General features: G+C 41.0%; 1 protein-coding gene across 1 annotated transcript in view; it reads left to right on the top strand.

Moving 5' to 3' along the window:
• LOC122808859 (protein S100-A11-like) overlaps nucleotides 1-19472 on the top strand; it is an 87094-nt gene extending 67622 nt beyond the window's left edge. Inside the window, exon 3 of the mRNA XM_044079957.1 lies at nucleotides 19125-19472. Within this exon, the coding sequence (XP_043935892.1) occupies nucleotides 19125-19271 (147 nt within the window). The 3' untranslated portion in view covers nucleotides 19272-19472. The remainder of the gene's footprint in view (nucleotides 1-19124) is intronic.
• The last annotated feature ends 974 nt before the right edge of the window (nucleotides 19473-20446 follow it).

Here is a 20446-nt window from a genome sequence, read left to right on the forward strand (position 1 = left end):
TGTGCATCAGTAAGTGCTGATGCAGTTTGTAGCATTAACCACTACTGTAAGTAGTAACTTGTCATAAAACTGACTTAGCAGCTGACTCACGTTTTCTTTCCTTTATGAGTTAGATTTGCAAGTGCGTTTGACACAACTTCATGGTGAAATCTACCACAAGGAAGACCATGCTCCTGCAAAATAGCACAGTGCTGTTCATATTCCAACTCCCTTGCAAACACTACCTTTCCACGTATATCTTTAAAATAACATTTTAACTAGGTGCCACTAATTCTAGACTCATACAAATATTACTAGGTATGTTTCTAAAGTGGAAACTAGTTACTACAGTAAAACATATGTTACATAGTAAATAATGTAAGCTAGATGCAAGAAAGTGCATGGCACAAAACCTAATTTGGACACAATAGAAATACACCAATCATCTGCCTATATGCTACTAAGCTTTTAATATATGCATTTTATGTAGTTGTAAACTACTGGTGCTTTTATATGAACAGTTAAACACCACACAAACTTTGACCTGGACTACTTTAATCATATAGCTGTATAGTTATGGAAGAATAATTAGGATGTTGACATCTAACTAGTATGGGGCATGTAACATATCTCTTATGCAAAGCATAAGGTACTGGCAAAAATATTGGCATCAGTACCCAGAAAGTGACACTGGCAAATATACTGGTATCAATACCTTGACACTTCACCTGAGTTTATTTACTTACTTATTTATCATATGTTGGCCTAGTTAGTACCACTAGGCCAAAGTTCTCTTTTGGGGTAGACCAGAAATGGCATTCATACTGACTAAAGGTAATTTGGCAAGGGCACCAATGAAATTCTCTTCCTGTTTTTGGTAAATGCTATGCGATTGTTAAAACCTACCTAAGCTACAACCAAATCATGCAGGTGAGACTTCAGTTTAATTTGTTACTAGTGCAGTTTAATACATGAAATTCATTCACTGTACTAGGAAGACTACATTTTTTTTTGTTTTTTTTTTGAAGATTGAAGGATGTAGTTTGCACACACTGAAAGACATCACTAAGCAGAGAAATATCCGGGTGTCAGTATTTGAGAGAAAAATATAATACTGGAAAATGTCTATTACAAACAGAAATTGTTAAACAATTCATGACAGTATAAAAATGAAATACAGAAGGAGATGATCATACGAGGGTTCGCATAACAATGTAACAGTGGAAAATGCCACAAATGCAAATTGTGAAAAAATTTCTGTCGGTGTAAGAATGGCATACACAAACAGATAATGATATAGAGGCTTGCCAGTGTTCACATAGTGATGCATCCCTAATAGTGCAGATGAAGGAAACAATGAATCTGTTAGCAGATAAGGACTGATTGATCCACACAGTCTAATAATTTCTCTGTCTGCTGGATATGTTGCGGATCTTACTTTATTAACAGATTGCCTCTACCCTCTCTGCTACCTCATACAAAAATTAAACTGTGATAACCAGACAGTGTCAATACTGAATTTGTCTTGAATAGTGGAGAGGAATGAGGGTACCTACCAGCACTATCTATGGGGGGATTTAATAAAGCCTACACTGACTTAATTTTCTATGTAGGCATAGAGGCACACTGCTTACATGAAAGTAAGAAGGTTTGCTATCCAGGAAACAGAGCTGACAGGTGTGGATGAGCGTGCCAGCACTGAAGTGTCCATGGCATGCAAATCACCTCATAAGCAGGCGAATTGCATCTTAATGAGGGTGGTAGAGTGATCCAGAAAGCAGATAATCAGTCCTGCAGACCCAAAGTTGGTGTCTGAAATGTACACAGAAAAATTCCATGTACAGGACTTTAAACAGAGAACAGGGGCTGTAAAAGTGCAGTAAGAAGGACAGAAGTAGCACAGCAGACACAGATATGTGCAACACTATCCACTGTGTATCCAAAGCCTAATGGAAAATAATTTAAAAGAATTTTTTTTAATAATCAGATCATGTTTGCATGGCACACCGCAGTGTGCAAACATGCTGTTAAGAAAAAAATTAAGAAGTGTAAAAATGGAAATTAGTACTATGTTACAATACTGCATTATAGAACCCTACATGGAATATGTACAATGGTAGACTGCTGTGGTTGCTAATGAGGCAGGGCCTGGAACTGTGTAGTTCCCAGGTTATGTGCATGAATCTCTATGCAAATGAGCCGGGGTTACTAAATAGCACAAAAGGGTATCTGCATCTGCAGATCCCATCCGTGCAAGCAAAAAAACATGTTGGTGTCTACAGAAGAGGTAGCCAACATCAAAAGGGTGGTGTCCACATCCTTTTAAGCTCATTGGAGCACAGCAGCACTTGTTTGTGCTGCACACAGCTGTGCTCAGCAAGGGGGTGTGTACACAGGCTGCTAAGCTTTGTTTAACTTCGAGGTGTGTGTTTTGTGCGTGTTTGAGCATGTTTGCACAGCATGCCGCTGTGTTGAGTGTGACCTTCCTTGGGGGCATGTACTATGACTGCTGAGGATTGTTTACCTTTGCAGCATGTGTTAGCACGGTCAACTGCAGTGCTGAGCAAACAAGGCTGTTAAAAAAAACTGTCTGATAAAGGCAATGAGATCTTAATTACTGATGACCCCTGTTCCACTTGAACTAGGGCCAGTAACAGTCCATAATGTACTTGGTAGAGGGAATGCATCACAGGTAGCCAATCACAAAGGCTGCACCTACAGCAGTGCATTATAAAGGTTACAGAAACCCTAATTTTTGATTTCACTCCCATACTCTGCATCACTGGAGTACAGACTTGGGACTTTTAACTGAAGAAATGCTAGAGGCTGCTGCAGGTCTGCTACATATGTATGTGGTAGATGCTGAGGTCAGTGCTGCTGCTGATGCTGACCATAAGCCTAGACTGAGAAGGAGAAGAGTTTTCAGGCCCAGGGTAACCTTCCAGGGGCTACATGAGCTGGAGATTGCAGAGCACTACAGGGTAGACATGGACATACTAAAGAACTCACTGAGCTCTGCCGATCTCAGCTCAGACCCAGAGCCAACAGAGGAGAACCCATCCCAGTGAAAACTAAGGTATGTGTAGGTCTTTGGATACTAACTATGGGTATATTCCAAATCTCACATCCATACTGTTGCTCAAAGGATCCAAACTGCAACATTACATAATCCATTGACCTACAGACCATTCTGTCTGCTGGAAGTTATCACGTAGACAGACATAGGTGAGCCGGTAGTGTAATGTATAATGTTGTCAATGCACGTATGGACAGGGCACATTATTTCTGACCACAGGTTTGCCTATTTAACTGCAAGCAGCCACATATGGCCATACTGGTAACTGTACACACATAGCTAAGATACAGTTATCTCACTACTAGGATAGTAGATGCAGATAACAGTATGAAGCAATATAACTCTGCAGGCCACAGATGCTGTTCAACACATGAATAGTTTGTGCAATCCACAAGTACTGTGCCTGCAATCACATATATATGAGTTAAGCCATGGAATGTGTGGTAACTACTGTGAGCTATAGTATATAAGACTCGATAAGTAGGGGTTCTACTCTCACTCCAGCCCATTTGGTGCATGTGTGTGTGTGTGTGTGTGTGTGTGTGTGTGTGTGTGTGTGTGTGTGTGTGTGTGTGTGTGTGTGTGTGTGTGTGTGCACATGTATATATCCCCCTGCAAAACAACAGCAATGGTTATGCACTTTTTGGGCCTATTGGTTGCAGCTGGCTTCTAAACTGCCCTCTACTGCAAGGCCTGATGATGTCAGCCACCTTAAGACTACCAGCTGACAATGTTGTATCAGACTTAAGCTGTGGCATGTGTGATAAGTACTGTAATCTATAGTGTATAACACTAGATAGGTAGGTGTTCTAATCTCACTCCAGCCCACTTGGGGTGTGTGTGTGTGTGTGTGTGTGTGTGTGTGTGTGTGTGTGTGTGTGTGTGTGTGTGTGTGTGTGTGTGTGTGTGTCCCTGAAAAACAATGGACATGCCCTCAGGGGCTATCCACTTGCAATGGTTATGCACTTTTTGGGCCTGACACTTGCTGCTGGCTTCTATACTACCCTCTACTACAAGGCCTGATGATGTCAGCCACATTAAGACTCCCAGCTGACAATGTTATGTCAGATTTAAGCTGTAGTCTGTGCAATAAATACTGTGATCTATGGTGTATAAGACTAGATATGTAGGGGTTCTAATCTCACTCCACCCTTACTTGGTGTGATTGCATATACTCATATAGCATAACCTTGGTAACTTAAACATAGGTAGATTTTTGCAGTTTTTTTATTTGTAAGAGGTGATGTGCCCACCCCCAAAGGACTGACCACAACACAGGCATAACAACCCTACATTAAACAGGACCACCATGCATGTAAAGCACATATCCGGTGTGACATACATCATGTCCAGGTTACACATTGGGATGCAGAACATAGCAATCATACCTGGTGTTGGGCAACTGATGGTACTGGACACATGGGACATCTCCATCACCATAGCTTGTAGATGTGTTAGTTTCCAAAATCTCTAATGGTACTCATCAAGGGTAGCAGATCTTCTCACAGATTAGAGATGCATGAGTATGCTGAATGCTGCCAATGTCCCTGTTAGCCTCTGATACACATATGAACCTATGGAGTCATGCACTTATAGTGCTGTACCTTGCTGAAGACATATTCCTGCTGTGCTGACATGCCATCCTGTGCTGCTTTACTTCCACTGTGTATCCATAGGTCATATCAACAGACTCCTGTAACAGAAATATACACAGGCCCTTGACACACCTGTCATTGTGTAACTATACAGCCAATGCGACATCATACAACATAAGGTACACAATTGTATGTGGTCTACTCATGACAAATGCCAGTATACAGTATCTGTCAGTAACATGGCAAAACAACACTGCATTACACAAGTACATGTCAACTAATATAGTCAATGTGTGCATCAGACACATAGCTTCATTTCCCTGCATAGAGGGATGTGGCACAGGGTGTTGTGTGGCAGTGCAGAATGCCTAGGCTGGCCTAAATGGTTGACAGCATGTGTGTGAGTCAGGGAGGGGTGCATGTAAGCTGGATCATGGAGAGGTGCCATGTATGTCGGTAGGTGACCTGCATTTGACAGTGGTGTGTGAGTGTGTGCATGTACACAGTCAAGCTCAGTCCTAGCCCTACAAGTGTGTATGCTGGACAGCTTTGGATCATGCATGATAGATGTGATAGTTCATCATCTCCAGCTCTGGACACAGGAACTGGCTCTGCCAGGAGTTACACTGACACCTCCATGCCCAAGGTCAGAAATGGTGCTAGTACCTGATGGTGACTGCTCTCTGCTGGGGCAGTGTTCCCCACAGGACCATCCAGGACCACTAGCCCATGGCCTGCCATGTCATGGTATGGACAACACACACTCCTCTGTAGTGCTGGATGTTCTGCCACTACAGGAGCGTGAGTGTGCATGGCCACTTGGACTCTCAGCAGATGGGGTTGCTGAGGTATGTACATGGGTCCAACACCCAACTCCAACCAGACATTCCAGCACAGACAATGTGCAGTCCTAGACAGACACTGTCTCAGCCCACCATTTGTCCACTGCATCAGTGAACTGATCCAGGGTGTCCCCAGAGTGGTGGAGGCAACCACGGATGTCAGACTGTGCTGTGCCCATAACCCTAAGCATTCATCTGGTGCTCCATTCAAAACATGCCTGTGCCTCCATGACAGTCCAAAACACGCACCAAGTGACCTGTGATGTGACACCTGCAACAGGTGATGGATGGACAGCAGGCCTTCTACAAGCACCCCTGTCAATCCGGCTGTGTGGTACCTCACCAGCTCTCTGCCTATGGCCAGTGTCTGCAGTCACTGGAGCCATAGTTACCACACTTTCCTATTCAATATCTCCACCCTCTGACTGTCCAATATCTGTGGCCTCTGGGGACTGGGTATGTTTGGGCATACTGACTGTGTGCCGTAACAATGGGGGCAGAAGAGGGATGCCAACCTCTGGGACAAATTCAGCCCCCAACAACCATGCCTGTGCCTCACTGTTGCCACCATCATCATCAGATGCCAAAGAGATACTGACATCAGGTTGTGTGGGGGAGAGACACTGACCGTCCCCTGGTCACCTGTGAAAATCAAGACAAAAGCAGTACATTAATACTGCCTTATTATGTATGGAAAATCCACCAAGACTCATACTAATGAACACCCACAACTGGATTACCAGTCTCACAATTTTTATCTCCACTTTTGTCTACAACAGACGCCCTCAGAACAAAATACACATTCAACTCAAGGCCTTTATAACAATCACATCAGGAAACTCAAGTGAAACTTGACCAGTACAATTTACCTTTTACTTATGCAATATAAAACTATACCTGATAAAACAACTCATACAACCCAGTACACCTATATTAACAAATATATACAAATACAAGTTTGATGGCTACTTTATTTACCATCAACCTTTCATTTTTTAAAGGCATGCCAAATTAATTGCCTCCTGTAAACCAGGAGGCTTACTCTCTCTTAACTATAACTGCACAAGTGTTTTTTTCCATTCAGTTACACTCCTGTGATTACCCACTCTATGAATCTTAGGCAAATGTTCCACACTGAACAATACACACATTTTACTCTGGTTACACACAAAATTAAGTTTAAATAGGGCATTATTCTGGCCCTTAACTTTAATAGCATATAAATGTTCCATAACAAAACAGTGTCAAGATAACCAGGAGTAGGATCACAGCCTTGGGCACTACTTGATGGGCCTGTAAAAAGTTGAGGGTAAGGTAATATCAGTACCACCACATGTTGCAACACAGCAAGGTAATACGAGCATATATCTCACATGTACAGTAGCTACTGTGTCACTTTATGTAATGGTCACATTCTGAGCATGAAAGTACAACCGAGGTGAAATCCCACCACCTCCCGCACATAGACCTGACACCCACATAAAAGTATGTACAGCTTGACACAATGGCTGCTACAGTATTACACAATGGTGATCATAGTATGCTCACCTGCATGCTTCATTGCTGCAGACACTGTGGCACTCACATCCATGATTTATGGTGTGATAGATGCCTGGGAGCTGTCATGTGTGCCTAGGTTCAACAGGAATTCCTCAGTGGCCGAGAGTGGTTGTTCTGCTGCAGGCCATCAAGCAGTCACTGCTCAGTCCCTGGCTACATCTGCTGCCCTTTGTCATTCTGCATTCACCATGTCTGTTCCGCAGTGTTGAACCAGCTCATATGTCCTGTCCTGGTGGCCAGTGGCATTCAAATACCAGACAATGTCTGCCAACAATGCGGCCTGATCTTCCCTTTATGTCTCCCTCTGGATAGTAGAATGTGATGATGATGCCTTAGTCCTTCCAGTATTATTTCCTTCTTCACGTCTGAGAAGGGTGCATGGCAGCTATGGTATATTATTCCTGAAAGACAACAAAATGGAAACACATTACAGGATCAGATACATGAATGTCCACCATTTAGAGATACAGCAAGGATATAATGGCTGTCATTATCTGCTGCTTGCTCACATGTTATACCCCACAGTGTGAAAACATACTATGTGTGTGGATACAACCAAGATAGTAGCAATACTGAGGTATTTCCCATTGTGCCATGGGAAAAACTGCTGTATGATCATACACCCAACACCCCAGTCTACTGTGGTGTGTCCCCTAAGGCCAATCACCCAATAATATGTCATAAGACCAGTGTCAGACAAATAGCAGTGTGTTATTACAACCACTATAAAGGGACAGTCCAGCAAGACCAGTGTGCCACAGTGACAAAAGAGAATCCACCCTTGATGTATTGTACATCCCCTGTAGGCATAAGAAAACAGGATATCAATGACATGCCATTACCACAGGTCTAAGACAGGCTTAATACTGTAATCCCTATTCCCCATAGCTCTATTCTCTCATCTGCATCCTGTTATACACAAAACACAGTTACATACCTGGTGTAGCCCAGTACTCCTCTGTTGAAATGTGCTTCTAGTAATGTTTCGCAAAGGCATGCTTTGTGTGAGGAAAGTCTCATACAGAATGGTTCCAAATAGCCAGCTGCTTACATTTCTCACATGCTTCTCATCAGCAAGTGATTGTCTCTAAACCAATCTGTGGATCTGAAATACTAATTGCAGCCAAAACAGCTGAATTCCACTATCATTAGCCAATGACATATGACCACTGTCCAATATATAAGGCCTACATATAGATCAGGGCCTCTTTCTCAGATGTTGAGATGGACATTACTGGGGTGAGGAGACTACATCACTACAGAGGGTAGGTTTGTAGCAGATACCTTTGCATAGAGCTGTGTGTACTGCAGGCTGGAGCTAATGCTGCAGGTTATAAACATAGGCAGAGACTGTGAACACTTTCGAGAACAACAAGCTGTAGGTGTATCTGTATCAGCTGCATCAGCCATGTTAAAGAGGCAGAGCCAGAGTGAGGGTACCCTTTACACTCCAATTAAGGCATGTGTTTAAGGCAAGTATGTTAGGCAACTGTGTCAATAACAGAGTACTAGGCCACATATAGTTTTGCTATATGGGGATGTGAAGTGTGTCCCTACCTGCAGGCCTGTGACTTCTAGTGCTGAAAACCAATTATTTAATTTGCAATGCTTTGTGTGGATAAAGAGTGCATGTGTCATTCCTTACTTGCTGTCTTCACAATAATGTAATTGAAATGTAGCACAACACTGGATTTGAACCAAGGACTGTGCGTGGTAAAATTTACTGTATGCAGGGCATTTAACAGACTGAGCTACTGAATAACTGCTACAGCAGGTGTATTTGCAAGATATATGTACCAACATACAGGCAGTGACAAACATTTTCTACATTCATCAACATGTGCATGGCTTTATATACGTGTATTTCTTTACCAGGGTCCCAGTTGAACATGTACTTTGCCATTGATGCCTTAGCAGATGTCTTTCTACATGTTGCTAATAAAAGAGCACATTAACTGCTATCACAGGTCTCATTTACATCCATTATCATGTCTTTGGCCATCTAGTAGTGTACTATTGCACCAGAGTCCAAGGTACACTCCCATTTTTTTCAGTTACTATTTCTTACAGTTTGTACGATGTGGTGCACAGCTTCACTGAAACATGCCTAATGACTGTAATTGGCAATTACTATGTTTCATTTCAACCACCTGCTTTAATTAAGAGTTGCATGGCATGGCAGATTTATGCAGTATGCTGCAGGTGTGATGGGTTCAAAATATGGCAGAGGTGTTTATTTTGTACATGTGTCTTACAGTGTTATAAACACATATAGTCATTATAGCTCCATTTAGCTGAGTCGTGTTGCACAGCACCATGCTAAAAAAATATAAAGAAAAGAAAAAAGGGGCGATAGGAAAGTGGTGAAATGGGGGAAAGCAGGGGAAAAACATAATGAAGGGCAGGTAGGGATGCGCAGGAAGGGTGTAGGAGAGAACCATAGCTATCCATTTCTAAAAAGAACCATGGCTATCTGTTTCTTGTAGAGCAACAGCTGTGAACTTTGACAGAATTTCTACATGACTTTGAAGTCTCCACCCCAGAAAGAGGGTGACAACATAACTGTATTGTGAAGCCAATTGAACTAAATTAAGTGTGTCCAGTGGACATGTGTGGGAAATGTAGAGCTATGTATGGGATTATATTTTTTGAGGGACTGGTGCCCATTTTATTTAAGGTGAGAGTGGAATGTTGGGGAAGTGACATAGGTACATGTGGGGGAGGTAAACTGGGTAGGTGAGGATGCATTTGCAAACAGACAAGACAGTAGACAGGGGTGGTGTGTGACACATGAGGGAGGGTGAACATCTTGGATAGGGAGGGTGTTGTGGAATCCAACTCCCATGTGCCTCCAGATGGTAGCAGCATGATGTATGTTCCCACTCATGGGACTGTTGGCACTGCACCATCACTGCCCTGGGGGTGGCAGTGCTGGAGGCTTGGCACCGGGGTGAGGCTGCCCCACCACATTGGCAAGCATGTCCTCAATCCAGCACAGGAGATGATCATAGCAACGGTGGACTATCCTGTGCACAAAGACCGGCAGCTCAGTCTGGGTGACAACTCTCCCTCCACCACTGCTCCCAGAGGGGGGCCTGTCCTTGTCCCATGGGGCAGCACTACCCAATGCTCCAGGTATTGCAGGGGCAGCAGAGGGGGCAACATTGGTCTGGGTCAGAGATATGCTATGACCCGGTGCCACAGCCGGTTAACACAAGGTAGGGGGATCAGCCGGAACCGGCCTACCTTGACATGCTGTGGTAATTGAGGTATAGTAATAAGTTGAGGTTAGTTATGAACAAATCACTGTTAATATTAAGAGTGTGGAACGTCATTTTAATTAACCCAAATATATAGCAATGTATATTATGTGTGACACAACATGAAATAACAGAACAGTCAGTATGTTAACAGCAAGTCAGCAACAGTTAAAGCATAAGGCCAACAAAATGGTTAATTTAACAAGATATATTAATACAAAAGCATAATAACACATTACAATAATAATCTGCATAAGGCCAACAAAACTGTTAATTTACCAAGATATGTTAATATGAATGTATAATAACACATAACAATAATAAACTACATTTCCCAAAATATAGTTATTGTAACAATATATATAATACTAAACCATAATAATAAATAACAATAACAAATACATGAAGATCTGGGGTGGGGAGAGAGAGAGAAAAACAGTCCATTAGTGACACTGCAGATTATATCCCTGAAAACAGTGCTAATATTTACTCTACAGGTGTGTATTATCAGTTTTTTGTATAGTGACTACAAGTCTCCTATAGGTGATGTAGCATGTGCATACCTCTCAAGCTGTTTTCATGGGACAGTATGGACCAAAAAATAACAAATGCAGGTACACAATGAGACAGAACAGTTGCACATCATGTGGACTTATATAACTACCAAGGGTTTCTGTAAGTGGATTTGGTAATATTTTGCATTCCAGGTAATCATGTCTGTGGTAATCCTGTGACAGATGGACTACACAACATTAAGTACAGTATGAGAAATTGTAACACTTTAGAGGCATGTTTGTGTACAGAACATAAACAGGACAGCCTTCATGCCTTAGTTGCCAGGAATGGAAATAGAACCCAATAGCTGTGACTGCAGGTTACATCTGCAAATAATGTAATAATTGACTGCAGCAACTTAGTATAGACATGCAAGGAATGTAGCCATACTGGAAATAGACAGATTTATTTATGAACCAACAATGCTCTTGAACACTTTGTTCTTATTGATTTTAAAACTCTGTGAAATCTAAACACAATATCTGCTCATAACGTGGGCTACCTCCACCATATACCTTTTGTTCCTGGGGAGAGAGGAAAATGTGAGCAATACGTGACTGACAGTGGGCTGGAGATAACCTTGAACCATACTATGAGCTGAGCAATACAAGTTACAGGACATTATTTTTGCATGCTAGAACTATTACAGTGTTATAATTGTCTGCAGTGACAGTAGAACACACATGCATGGAATACAACCATAATGCATATATTAATACAGCTTTAGTTTAGAATCAACACTGCTGGTGAACACTTTTTATTGGTACTGCTTTGAAATATCTGGGAAGTCCACACACAATATCTGCTCATAACATGGGTCACCCCACCCATATACCTTTTGTTCCTGGGGAGGGGGAAAATGAGAGCATTATAGGACTGGTAATGACCTGGTGACAACCTTAACCCATAATATGGGTTTAACCATACATGTTACATGGCATTCTTTTTGCATTCTACATTCTTACGGTGCTATAATTAACTGCACTTTCAGTAGAACACACATGCAAGGAACACAACTGTGCTGCATATATTAAAACAGCTTTATGTTAGTATCAAGAATGCCGGTGAACATTTTGTTTTGTTATTGTTTTAAAATATCTGTAAAGTACACACACAATATCTGCCCATGGAGTGGGCTACCTCACCCATATACTTTTATTACCTGAAGGAGGAGGAACAGAGAGCATTATGTGACCGATATTGTTCTGGAGACAGCCTTCAACATTACTATCAGTTAAGCAATACAGTTTGCAGGCCATTAGTTTTGCATTCTACCACTGTTACAGTGTTACACTTGACTGCAGCAACCTTATCATAGACAATCAATGCATATAGCTCTACTGCAATGGTGATAACAACACAATCCTGCTGAACACCATTGTGCTTACTGTTATTGGCATTGTTTATTGTTTATTGAACTTCAGTTGTTATTGTTCATGTATTGAACTACATCTCTAATTGCCCATTTATTGCACTACAGTTCTACTTCCCCATTTATTGCACTACAGTTTTTCTTGTTTATACTTTATTGCAGTAAATACGTTACTCTTTCTTGCTTATTGCATTGCAGTTAGCATACTAAATCCCTACTTACCACACTTATGGTGCAACCTGGCCAAGTGCCCAGCACGGGACTCAAAATTGCAAGTCCTCTCTGCTGCAGCTGTTGAGAGAGAGAGAAGTACACCATTATGCATACCCGTTTTGCAGACATTCAGCTTGCATTTTGGTAAGACAGAGGAAGATATACTTACACACTTGTAGAGAATTCCCATCTCTAGCTTCTTGGAACCAGGTGTCCAAGGTTCTCCTCTTTCTCCTTTTCAGGTTGCCATAATGGTGATGACACTGCTCACCTGTGCGGGGGATAAAAGTAACACTGGTGAGTTCCCTGGCCAAATGATCCCAGGCCTAAGCCTTACACTCCGAGCCCTAGAATCTGCCCCGTATCAGCTGGGATTCATGGTTTTGTATCAGGATCTCAACCATGACCCTGGACTCCTGAATGCCCCACATCTGTGCCAGAAAGTGCATACCTTTGCCAACACTGCCTGCTATACCAACAGTTGATTGAACTCCATTGACTGATGCAGAATTTCCACCTATTAGGCTTAATATAGGCTGTTTTCCCACCCTTACACATCATTGAGCAACATTCAAAAAACTGCAGCATCACTTAGCACCACACAAACCAGCTAAGCAGAGCTTACCAGAGCGTAAACTCGCAGAACCATGGGTTTAGTGAGGCTTAGCACCACACAAACATTGGTAGCTGTTAGCATGTTTATGCACTGCTTAGCATGAATGAGCAGTGCTTAGCAGGGCGCAGCAGTGTCAACTTTCACAATAGTTTAAATTAAAGAAATATAGTACATTCATTTATAGACATATCCTGCCTGTTATGGACTCAAACGCAGGACCTACTACACATACGTCTGTAACTCTACCGATGTAGCTAGTTGGATGTTATTAAAGCTAGTATACCTTTACATATACTACTAGGCTACCTGTTAGCATTGCTGAGCACCACACTGCACCATGCAAACACGCTCAAACACATCTATATATAAATAATTAATTACATTTGGTTTCTATCTTTAGATGTTTGACAGATGTCAGTTATGCATGTATAAGCTTCACCCTGTGCTGCGCTGCTCAACTGGCAATTGAAAAAAAAAAAAAGAAAAAAATAATTATGATAATTAATTGCATCCAGTTTCAATTTTTAGATGTCTGGCAGGTGTCAGCTGTCTATATGTGAGCACAGCTTGGCATTGCTGACCTCAAAAAAAGGAAATAAAATATTATAAAAATGATGTACTATACATTTGACACACTAAACAACATTACAACAGTGCCGGGAGGCATTACAGGCATCCTCACACTCATCTACAGCCACAGGTAGCCGCTACCCCTCTCCCTACACTGATTCAATATCCATGTTCCTTGGCTATCCCTCAGCAGCATGCCATTATTAACATGCATGGCACTGTGCCAAGGGGGAACCGTGGCTGTGTACATGGATACATTCCTTGTAGGCTCTACACAGTGCCTACACAGATTTTATTAAATCCTGAGGATTGTCTAGAACATAATAATTTAATAATGATGTTAGAAAAATAAACTCTTTCATCATTAATTTGGTTGCTACATCATTGTAGCCTTTTAAAAACTCTTTTTTTCACTGACACTACAGATAGCTGGTAATTTCTCTCATTCACAGGTTTATTAAAAATATAAAACATTTAGTATATTGTAAAAACCCTGCCACTCAGGGATGAGCTGTTGGATGTCACTACTTAATTTTATCTGAGACTAGTGTAGTCTGCTGGTATAAAATATAGCAGATTAATGCTGGGCCTTAACCAGTTAGTAATAGTCTGGGTGGATAGTTGGTAATTATATCACCTTTCAGCTATGAGAGCCAATAACCATAGTTGTGTTTCAGCACACATCATTCTTTATAGTATATAGATTATGCTATATTGTAAGAGAAGAAGGTAGACAATGTTTTATAGAGATTAACAAATCCCTCATAACTTCTTTACTTATGCATATTCAAGTTATTTATCTTCATTACAGAGACAAATGCTGCCATCCATAGGCAATGCAGTGCAATTTGTCTATTGCAGTGCTCTTCTTCAGTCTACAAGAAGGGATTCATGCTGACTTACCACAATAATTATATACAGCACTGCCATTTTGAATTAGTATCAATGAACACCACTTACAACTATAAATAAACACTTTTTTGTGGGAGGTGAGCCTTTTGCACCCCCATATGGCAGGTACATCCTTGCATCCGCTAAGTTATATGTATTAACTCCATGGTTGCACAACAGTGGGGAAAAGGGCAGCCTTGTTAATCACTGAATGTGATTTTCAATGATATTCATTACAGAAGAAGTTACTGCATAAATAGCAGTCATACAATTAACTGGTGCTGCGGTAGAGTTGTCGCCTCACAGTCAGACGCTGTCCGGTTCAATTTTCAGTTAGAGCGTCTTCTGCATGGAGACATGCGTGAATGGGCATACCTTCGTTGAAGGCTGTGCGTCAGGGCTGGTAACTTGGCACATAAAAATCAGTTACCAATCATTAGCTGACCGGAGTTCCGCTGTGACGACCCCTAACTGGGAAAAGCTGAAAGACACAACAACAATTAACTATCTCCCAGTAAGAGAGGCACATGTGCTGCAAGTAGATTACATCTCTTCACATCCTAGTCTGCTATGATTTTCAGGAAGCAGGCTACTTGTTCCCTTCATCTGTGATCCTAGCGTAGCCAGTATTATCCCTTGACCCTCCTGACACTAACTTGTGTCTCCTTTCTAAATGTATGGTCTCAGAAACTATGAGTATGACATGTATCTTTATGGGCATGTAACTGTCTTTGTGTTTTTAAATAAGCTAACTCGAGACATAGACTTCCTTTATTTATGCAGGATATTTAAATGTATGCCCTCCATCACCACTTCACTAGGTTTTTATTCACATTGCTATTGTTTCAGTCGTCTTTAGGACAGTTCTTTTTATACACTAGTAAGTATTCTTAAAAGTGAAAGAAATATTAAGATCTATTTAATAAAACACATAATATGATTGTAGCTAGGTTTGCTGATGACTTCAAACTGGGTGCAACTGTCCAGATCCCCATGGACACACAGATAGTTTAGTAGGGCCAGCACCAGACCCATTTCTATTATAGCTGTCACTTGGTTACCTTAAATACTAAAAAACATGTAGTTATTCTTGAGAAAGACAACACCCTCTCTTCTTACCACATACCTAGTAACCCTCTGAAAATAAATGTGAATATCTGGTTCATGGGCACCTATGTTTACAATCTTTCATTTGATCACCTTGTTTTGATTGTCTTGGTTAGGAAATCATTTTACTTTGTTCAATTAATCTAGGAGATATTTCCACGAGGTTCTTTGCAGTCTTGGTCCCTCTATATTCTTTCCATCTTAGACCTATCCATGAATACAATCTCCCCTATGAAATGCTCCTCACAAAGCATCTTGCTCCACTTGAAAGACCCAAGGGTTTCTCACTAAGCATATTGATAGATTACACAATTGGAGCTACCCTGAAACATAAACAAACATTCTTGCCCACTAGCATATCTAAGAGACACTCTCTCACTCTCTGATGATCTCCGTCTGGGAGGAATAAAGACACCTTGTTGAAGTTTCAAGAAGTTTATTCAGATAAGTAGGTAGATGGGTGAGTGTTCTTGTTCTAAAAATTAGAATTGTTGTTCAATCACAGCTTGCATCAGTGTATGAGGAATCATAAAACTTACCCTGGTCTACCACCTGTGTCCCTATTAGAAAGAGGAAGCTTGTAAATGCTTGACCACTCATACTCAAGCAATACCCCCTACAAAAAGAGTGACATCAAAACCTATGAAATATATCTGAGAAGGAGGGCTTGGTTTACAAAGTCATTCTAAGGTCATTAGCCTTGTAATCACCTATGAACAATTGTGTTTGCATGTTTTCCCACAATAAATGCATGCTTTTTGTTTAGCATGTCTGACAGATATTTTTGTTCTGTGAAATAAATCACTTTTTATTGAACTTCATATTTCTCCTTTGCAGTTATTTCCATTAATATTGCAGTGCATAGAGCAGTATCTATGTTAATGTTTTGTCTGATAGCAGCTTTATTTGTGTACTTTCGGAATGCATTCCACACACAAATTTGTCTTATTATTTGATGCATCATATAGTCCATCTTCAAAGTAGTAATGTTCTTCAGCTTTGTGCAGTTTTGCTTTATACTGAGATATGTGCTGCGATTCTCAATCACTGTCAGACTTTGTTTTACGAAGAACTGCACAACTAGTCAGGCAATGAATAGTGCTGTCAGGCTGACCAAAAAACCATATAAATAAAAAAAGCGTTTTGCGAACACAAGAAACAGCATTAGGATTTCCGGTGGCTGGAACAGCACTAGAGATGGGTGAATGACTGACATAATGTACGAAACAAAGAAGGTAAACAAGTGTGGCTATGCAAATAAATGTTCACATATGCAGTGTAGTGCTGCATCCCATGATTGCCTGGCACAAGAATGGAAGAATAATGACCGTCAGATAGATCACTGCAGACGCATGCAGCAAAGTGCCAGCCCTCTTCATCATATAAATTAGGAATAAACAGAGTAGATAGAAAAGTATGAAAGGGGATAAAAGCAAGTGATGGGAAACACAGAAAGGTAAACATAAACCAAACAAAGCAAAAAACACAGCACCCATGAGACCGGACAGCATCCCAGGCTGCGTCTTACACGAGCTCCAAAATGAACTAGCTCCCCACCTAAACACCCTGTTCAATCATAGCCTCACCACAGGCTATGTACCCACAGATTGGCACACAGCAACAGTCATCCTGCTCCATAAAGGTGGAGCCACCACAGACGTCGGGAATTATCACCCCATAAGCCTGACAAGCCTGGTCTGCAAGGCCATGGAGCACATCATCATGGAACCCATTAACAAAGACATTGGAAACTTCCAAACACTGGACCCTACCCAGTTTGGCTTTGATAAAGGCAGATCATGTCTCCTAAACCTAGTAGACTTCTTCAAGGCAGTCACCAAGGCTATAGACATGGGAAAGGTGGTCCACACAGCCTACCTAGACCTCGCAAATGCCTTTGACACCATTCCCCATTCAGGTATCGTAGACAAACTTACCAACCTTAACATAAACTCCTACATCATGAGATGGGTTGCCAACTGGCTCATGGACAGAACCCACACAGTGAGAGTTGCAGGCTCCAAGTCTAACCCCAAACCAGTAACAAGTGAAGTCTCCCAGGGCTCAGTCCTGGGTCCTCTCCTGTTCAGTATATACTTCTCCAAAGTGCAGGCAAACACAGGTGGACTATGGCTGACCAAATTCACAGATGATTGCAAACTGAGTGCCATAATCAATTCACCTTCTGACACAGACATCCTCCAAAAGGGTCTCACAGAGACGGATACCTGGTGTCAAAACCATGGCCTCAAGTTAAATGCCAAAAAGTGCATTGTCATCCCCTTTGGCAAAAACAAAGTACCCATAAACTACTACATAGGTGGCAGTCCTCTTAACACAGATTGTGTTATAAGGGATCCTGGGACCCAAGTGGATAGTAACCTCTCCTTTGATAATCACATCACCAATGTGGTTAGAAGGTCCTTCTATGTGGCTCACCTAATCACAAAAAGGTTCACATCTAGATCAAAAGAAGTCATTGTGCCCCTCTACTCATCACTCATTAAACCCATTATTGAGTACAACACCCCTTTCGGGATGTACCTCATAAGATAACTTCAACAGCTGGAGAGGCCACAGAAGTACCTCACCAAAATGATTACAGGCCTCAAACAGATGCCCTATCCAGCCAGACTAAAGAAACTCCAGATGTACTCTGTTACATACCGCGTACTTAGAGGTGATCTCTGCTTGACATACAAGGCTATGTCAAACCCAGAATCGATGGACATGCTCCACATAAAGAAAACCCAATCTACCCGAGCTACATGCTCTAGGGATCTAAACCTCACCACAACAATAAACAGGACATGCTGGAGGGATAGATTCCTGTCTCAGAGACTTTGCATCCTATGGAACAAGATTCCAATCTACATTAGTTAGAGCTCCTCAATAGCACTCTTCAAGAGGAACCTTGATGAATGGATGGGAAACAGAAAATTTGCCCCAGGGATCACTTCAGTGGCTCTACTAGACAAAGGCTCAGGACATTAATCTAAAAGGGTGGCGAAAGCCAACACATTCTGGCTAGGCTTACAAATGCCCCCAGGCAGATAGCCTAGTACCTACCTATGAACCTATGAACCTATAAGGTCTAAAAGGAGGGGAGAAGGTAGTTTTTGTTGATGGAAGCACCCCTTTTTCATATATAAAAATAAATAGTAGGTGAGAAAGGTAGTAGGGAATGGCTGTGGCTGGGATAGATGAAAAAGGCAGGTAGCAGGTGCAAACAGCTAAATATGAAATACAGACTCAAAACAAAAACAGTAGTACATATTAAGAAGGTTGGAAGGACAATGAATGGACACAGAAAGAAAGAGGGAAATTATTCATGGCAGTCATTAATATAGAAATATTTTTTTACCACATTTAAATCGCATTGCTTGACTGTCACATTTACGTACTTATTAAGGATCAAATCTAATGATTTATGGTGCATCCACAATAAAATACATCAAAAGTTAACTCAGAATCTTTTTCCTTCTTAGGAGCAAGGTGCATCTGATGATGACATCATGAAGTTTATTGACACTAACGCAAGTGGTAATGTGGATTTTCAAGAATATTGTGTCCTTTTAGGTGGATTGGCAAGCAGTCTTCGTGAAGACCTTCTGAAAATGAGGAGAAAAAAGTAAAAAAAAAATTCTAAAAATAAACCACAAGTGGAAAAAAGAAAAGAAAATGTGCCCAGAAATAAAAGACAGGCACACAGCAGTACCGTTCAGCATAGTAAGAAATGAACAATTTAGCCATGCAATTATACCATCATATGGTGAACGTCCTTAAGACAACATAATGAGCTGATGTATCATCAATAAAAACTCAAGATAAAACTGTTTCTTTTGTTGAACTCAAGTGTTTTATTATAAAGTGCTCAGTTTAACATGTTACAAAAAGAAAGGACCATTTCTGAAGTTTCATTTTATCTGCAAGTGTGTGTGTGTGTGTGTGTGTGTGTGTGTGTGTGTGTGTGTGTGTGTGTGTGTATAATGTCATTCATTCATTAGTTCATTCTGTAAGAACTTGCTTAATCCATTTCAGGGTCACAAGAGACATAGTCTGTCCCAGCACTCAGGGGACATAAGACTGTGAACAAATCTTAAATGGGGTGCCAGCGCCTAGAAGGATGCATGCACACATTCACTTATAAAAGGTACTCGCAATTGTTGACAATATAAATGATTGCAAATTCACCTGTGCATCCTTTCAGCATGAGAGGAAAACAGCAAATGAGAGAAAATCCAAACAGACTTGAGGAAGACATGCAGACTTTGCAAATAAGACACCCCAGTTAAGATATCCTGAGTGTGAGTGTGTGTGTGTGAAAAATCCATACAATGAAAGTTAGAAGTCTGACTACCTAACTTGGCCTCTTCAGTTAAATAGTTTTCCTGGTTTAGAATCTAACCTAAGTGTGTTTTCCGCATTTTGTTTTTTGGAAAATTATACTATAAATACTTGACAAATTTAACAGTTTGGGAAGAGTGTTTTAGTCTTGTATACTAATAGATGCTTTGAAAAAAAAATAACAGTACATTTTAAGTTCTCATTGATTATTAAAATGTAGCAACAAAACTTGTTCAAGAACTCATAAGTTGTTGGTCATGTTCAATATTTCACGGCACCCTTGGAAATATTTTCCTCCTAGCAACCCAGTGAATAGGGGAGCACATTTACTACTGGAAGTAAGTTGTTTATGTATACCTTGTGTTTTGTTTTCTTTTTGTATCTCTTTCTTTCTTTATTAGTTGCATGAGATGTCACTTCAATGTCTCTGGTCCATTTCCTTCACAACTATATCATTATCATC

Source organism: Protopterus annectens, chromosome 8.part0 (assembly GCF_019279795.1).
Source record: "Protopterus annectens isolate FY-2018-M chromosome 8.part0, PAN1.0, whole genome shotgun sequence".
NCBI lineage: Eukaryota > Metazoa > Chordata > Ceratodontiformes > Protopteridae > Protopterus > Protopterus annectens.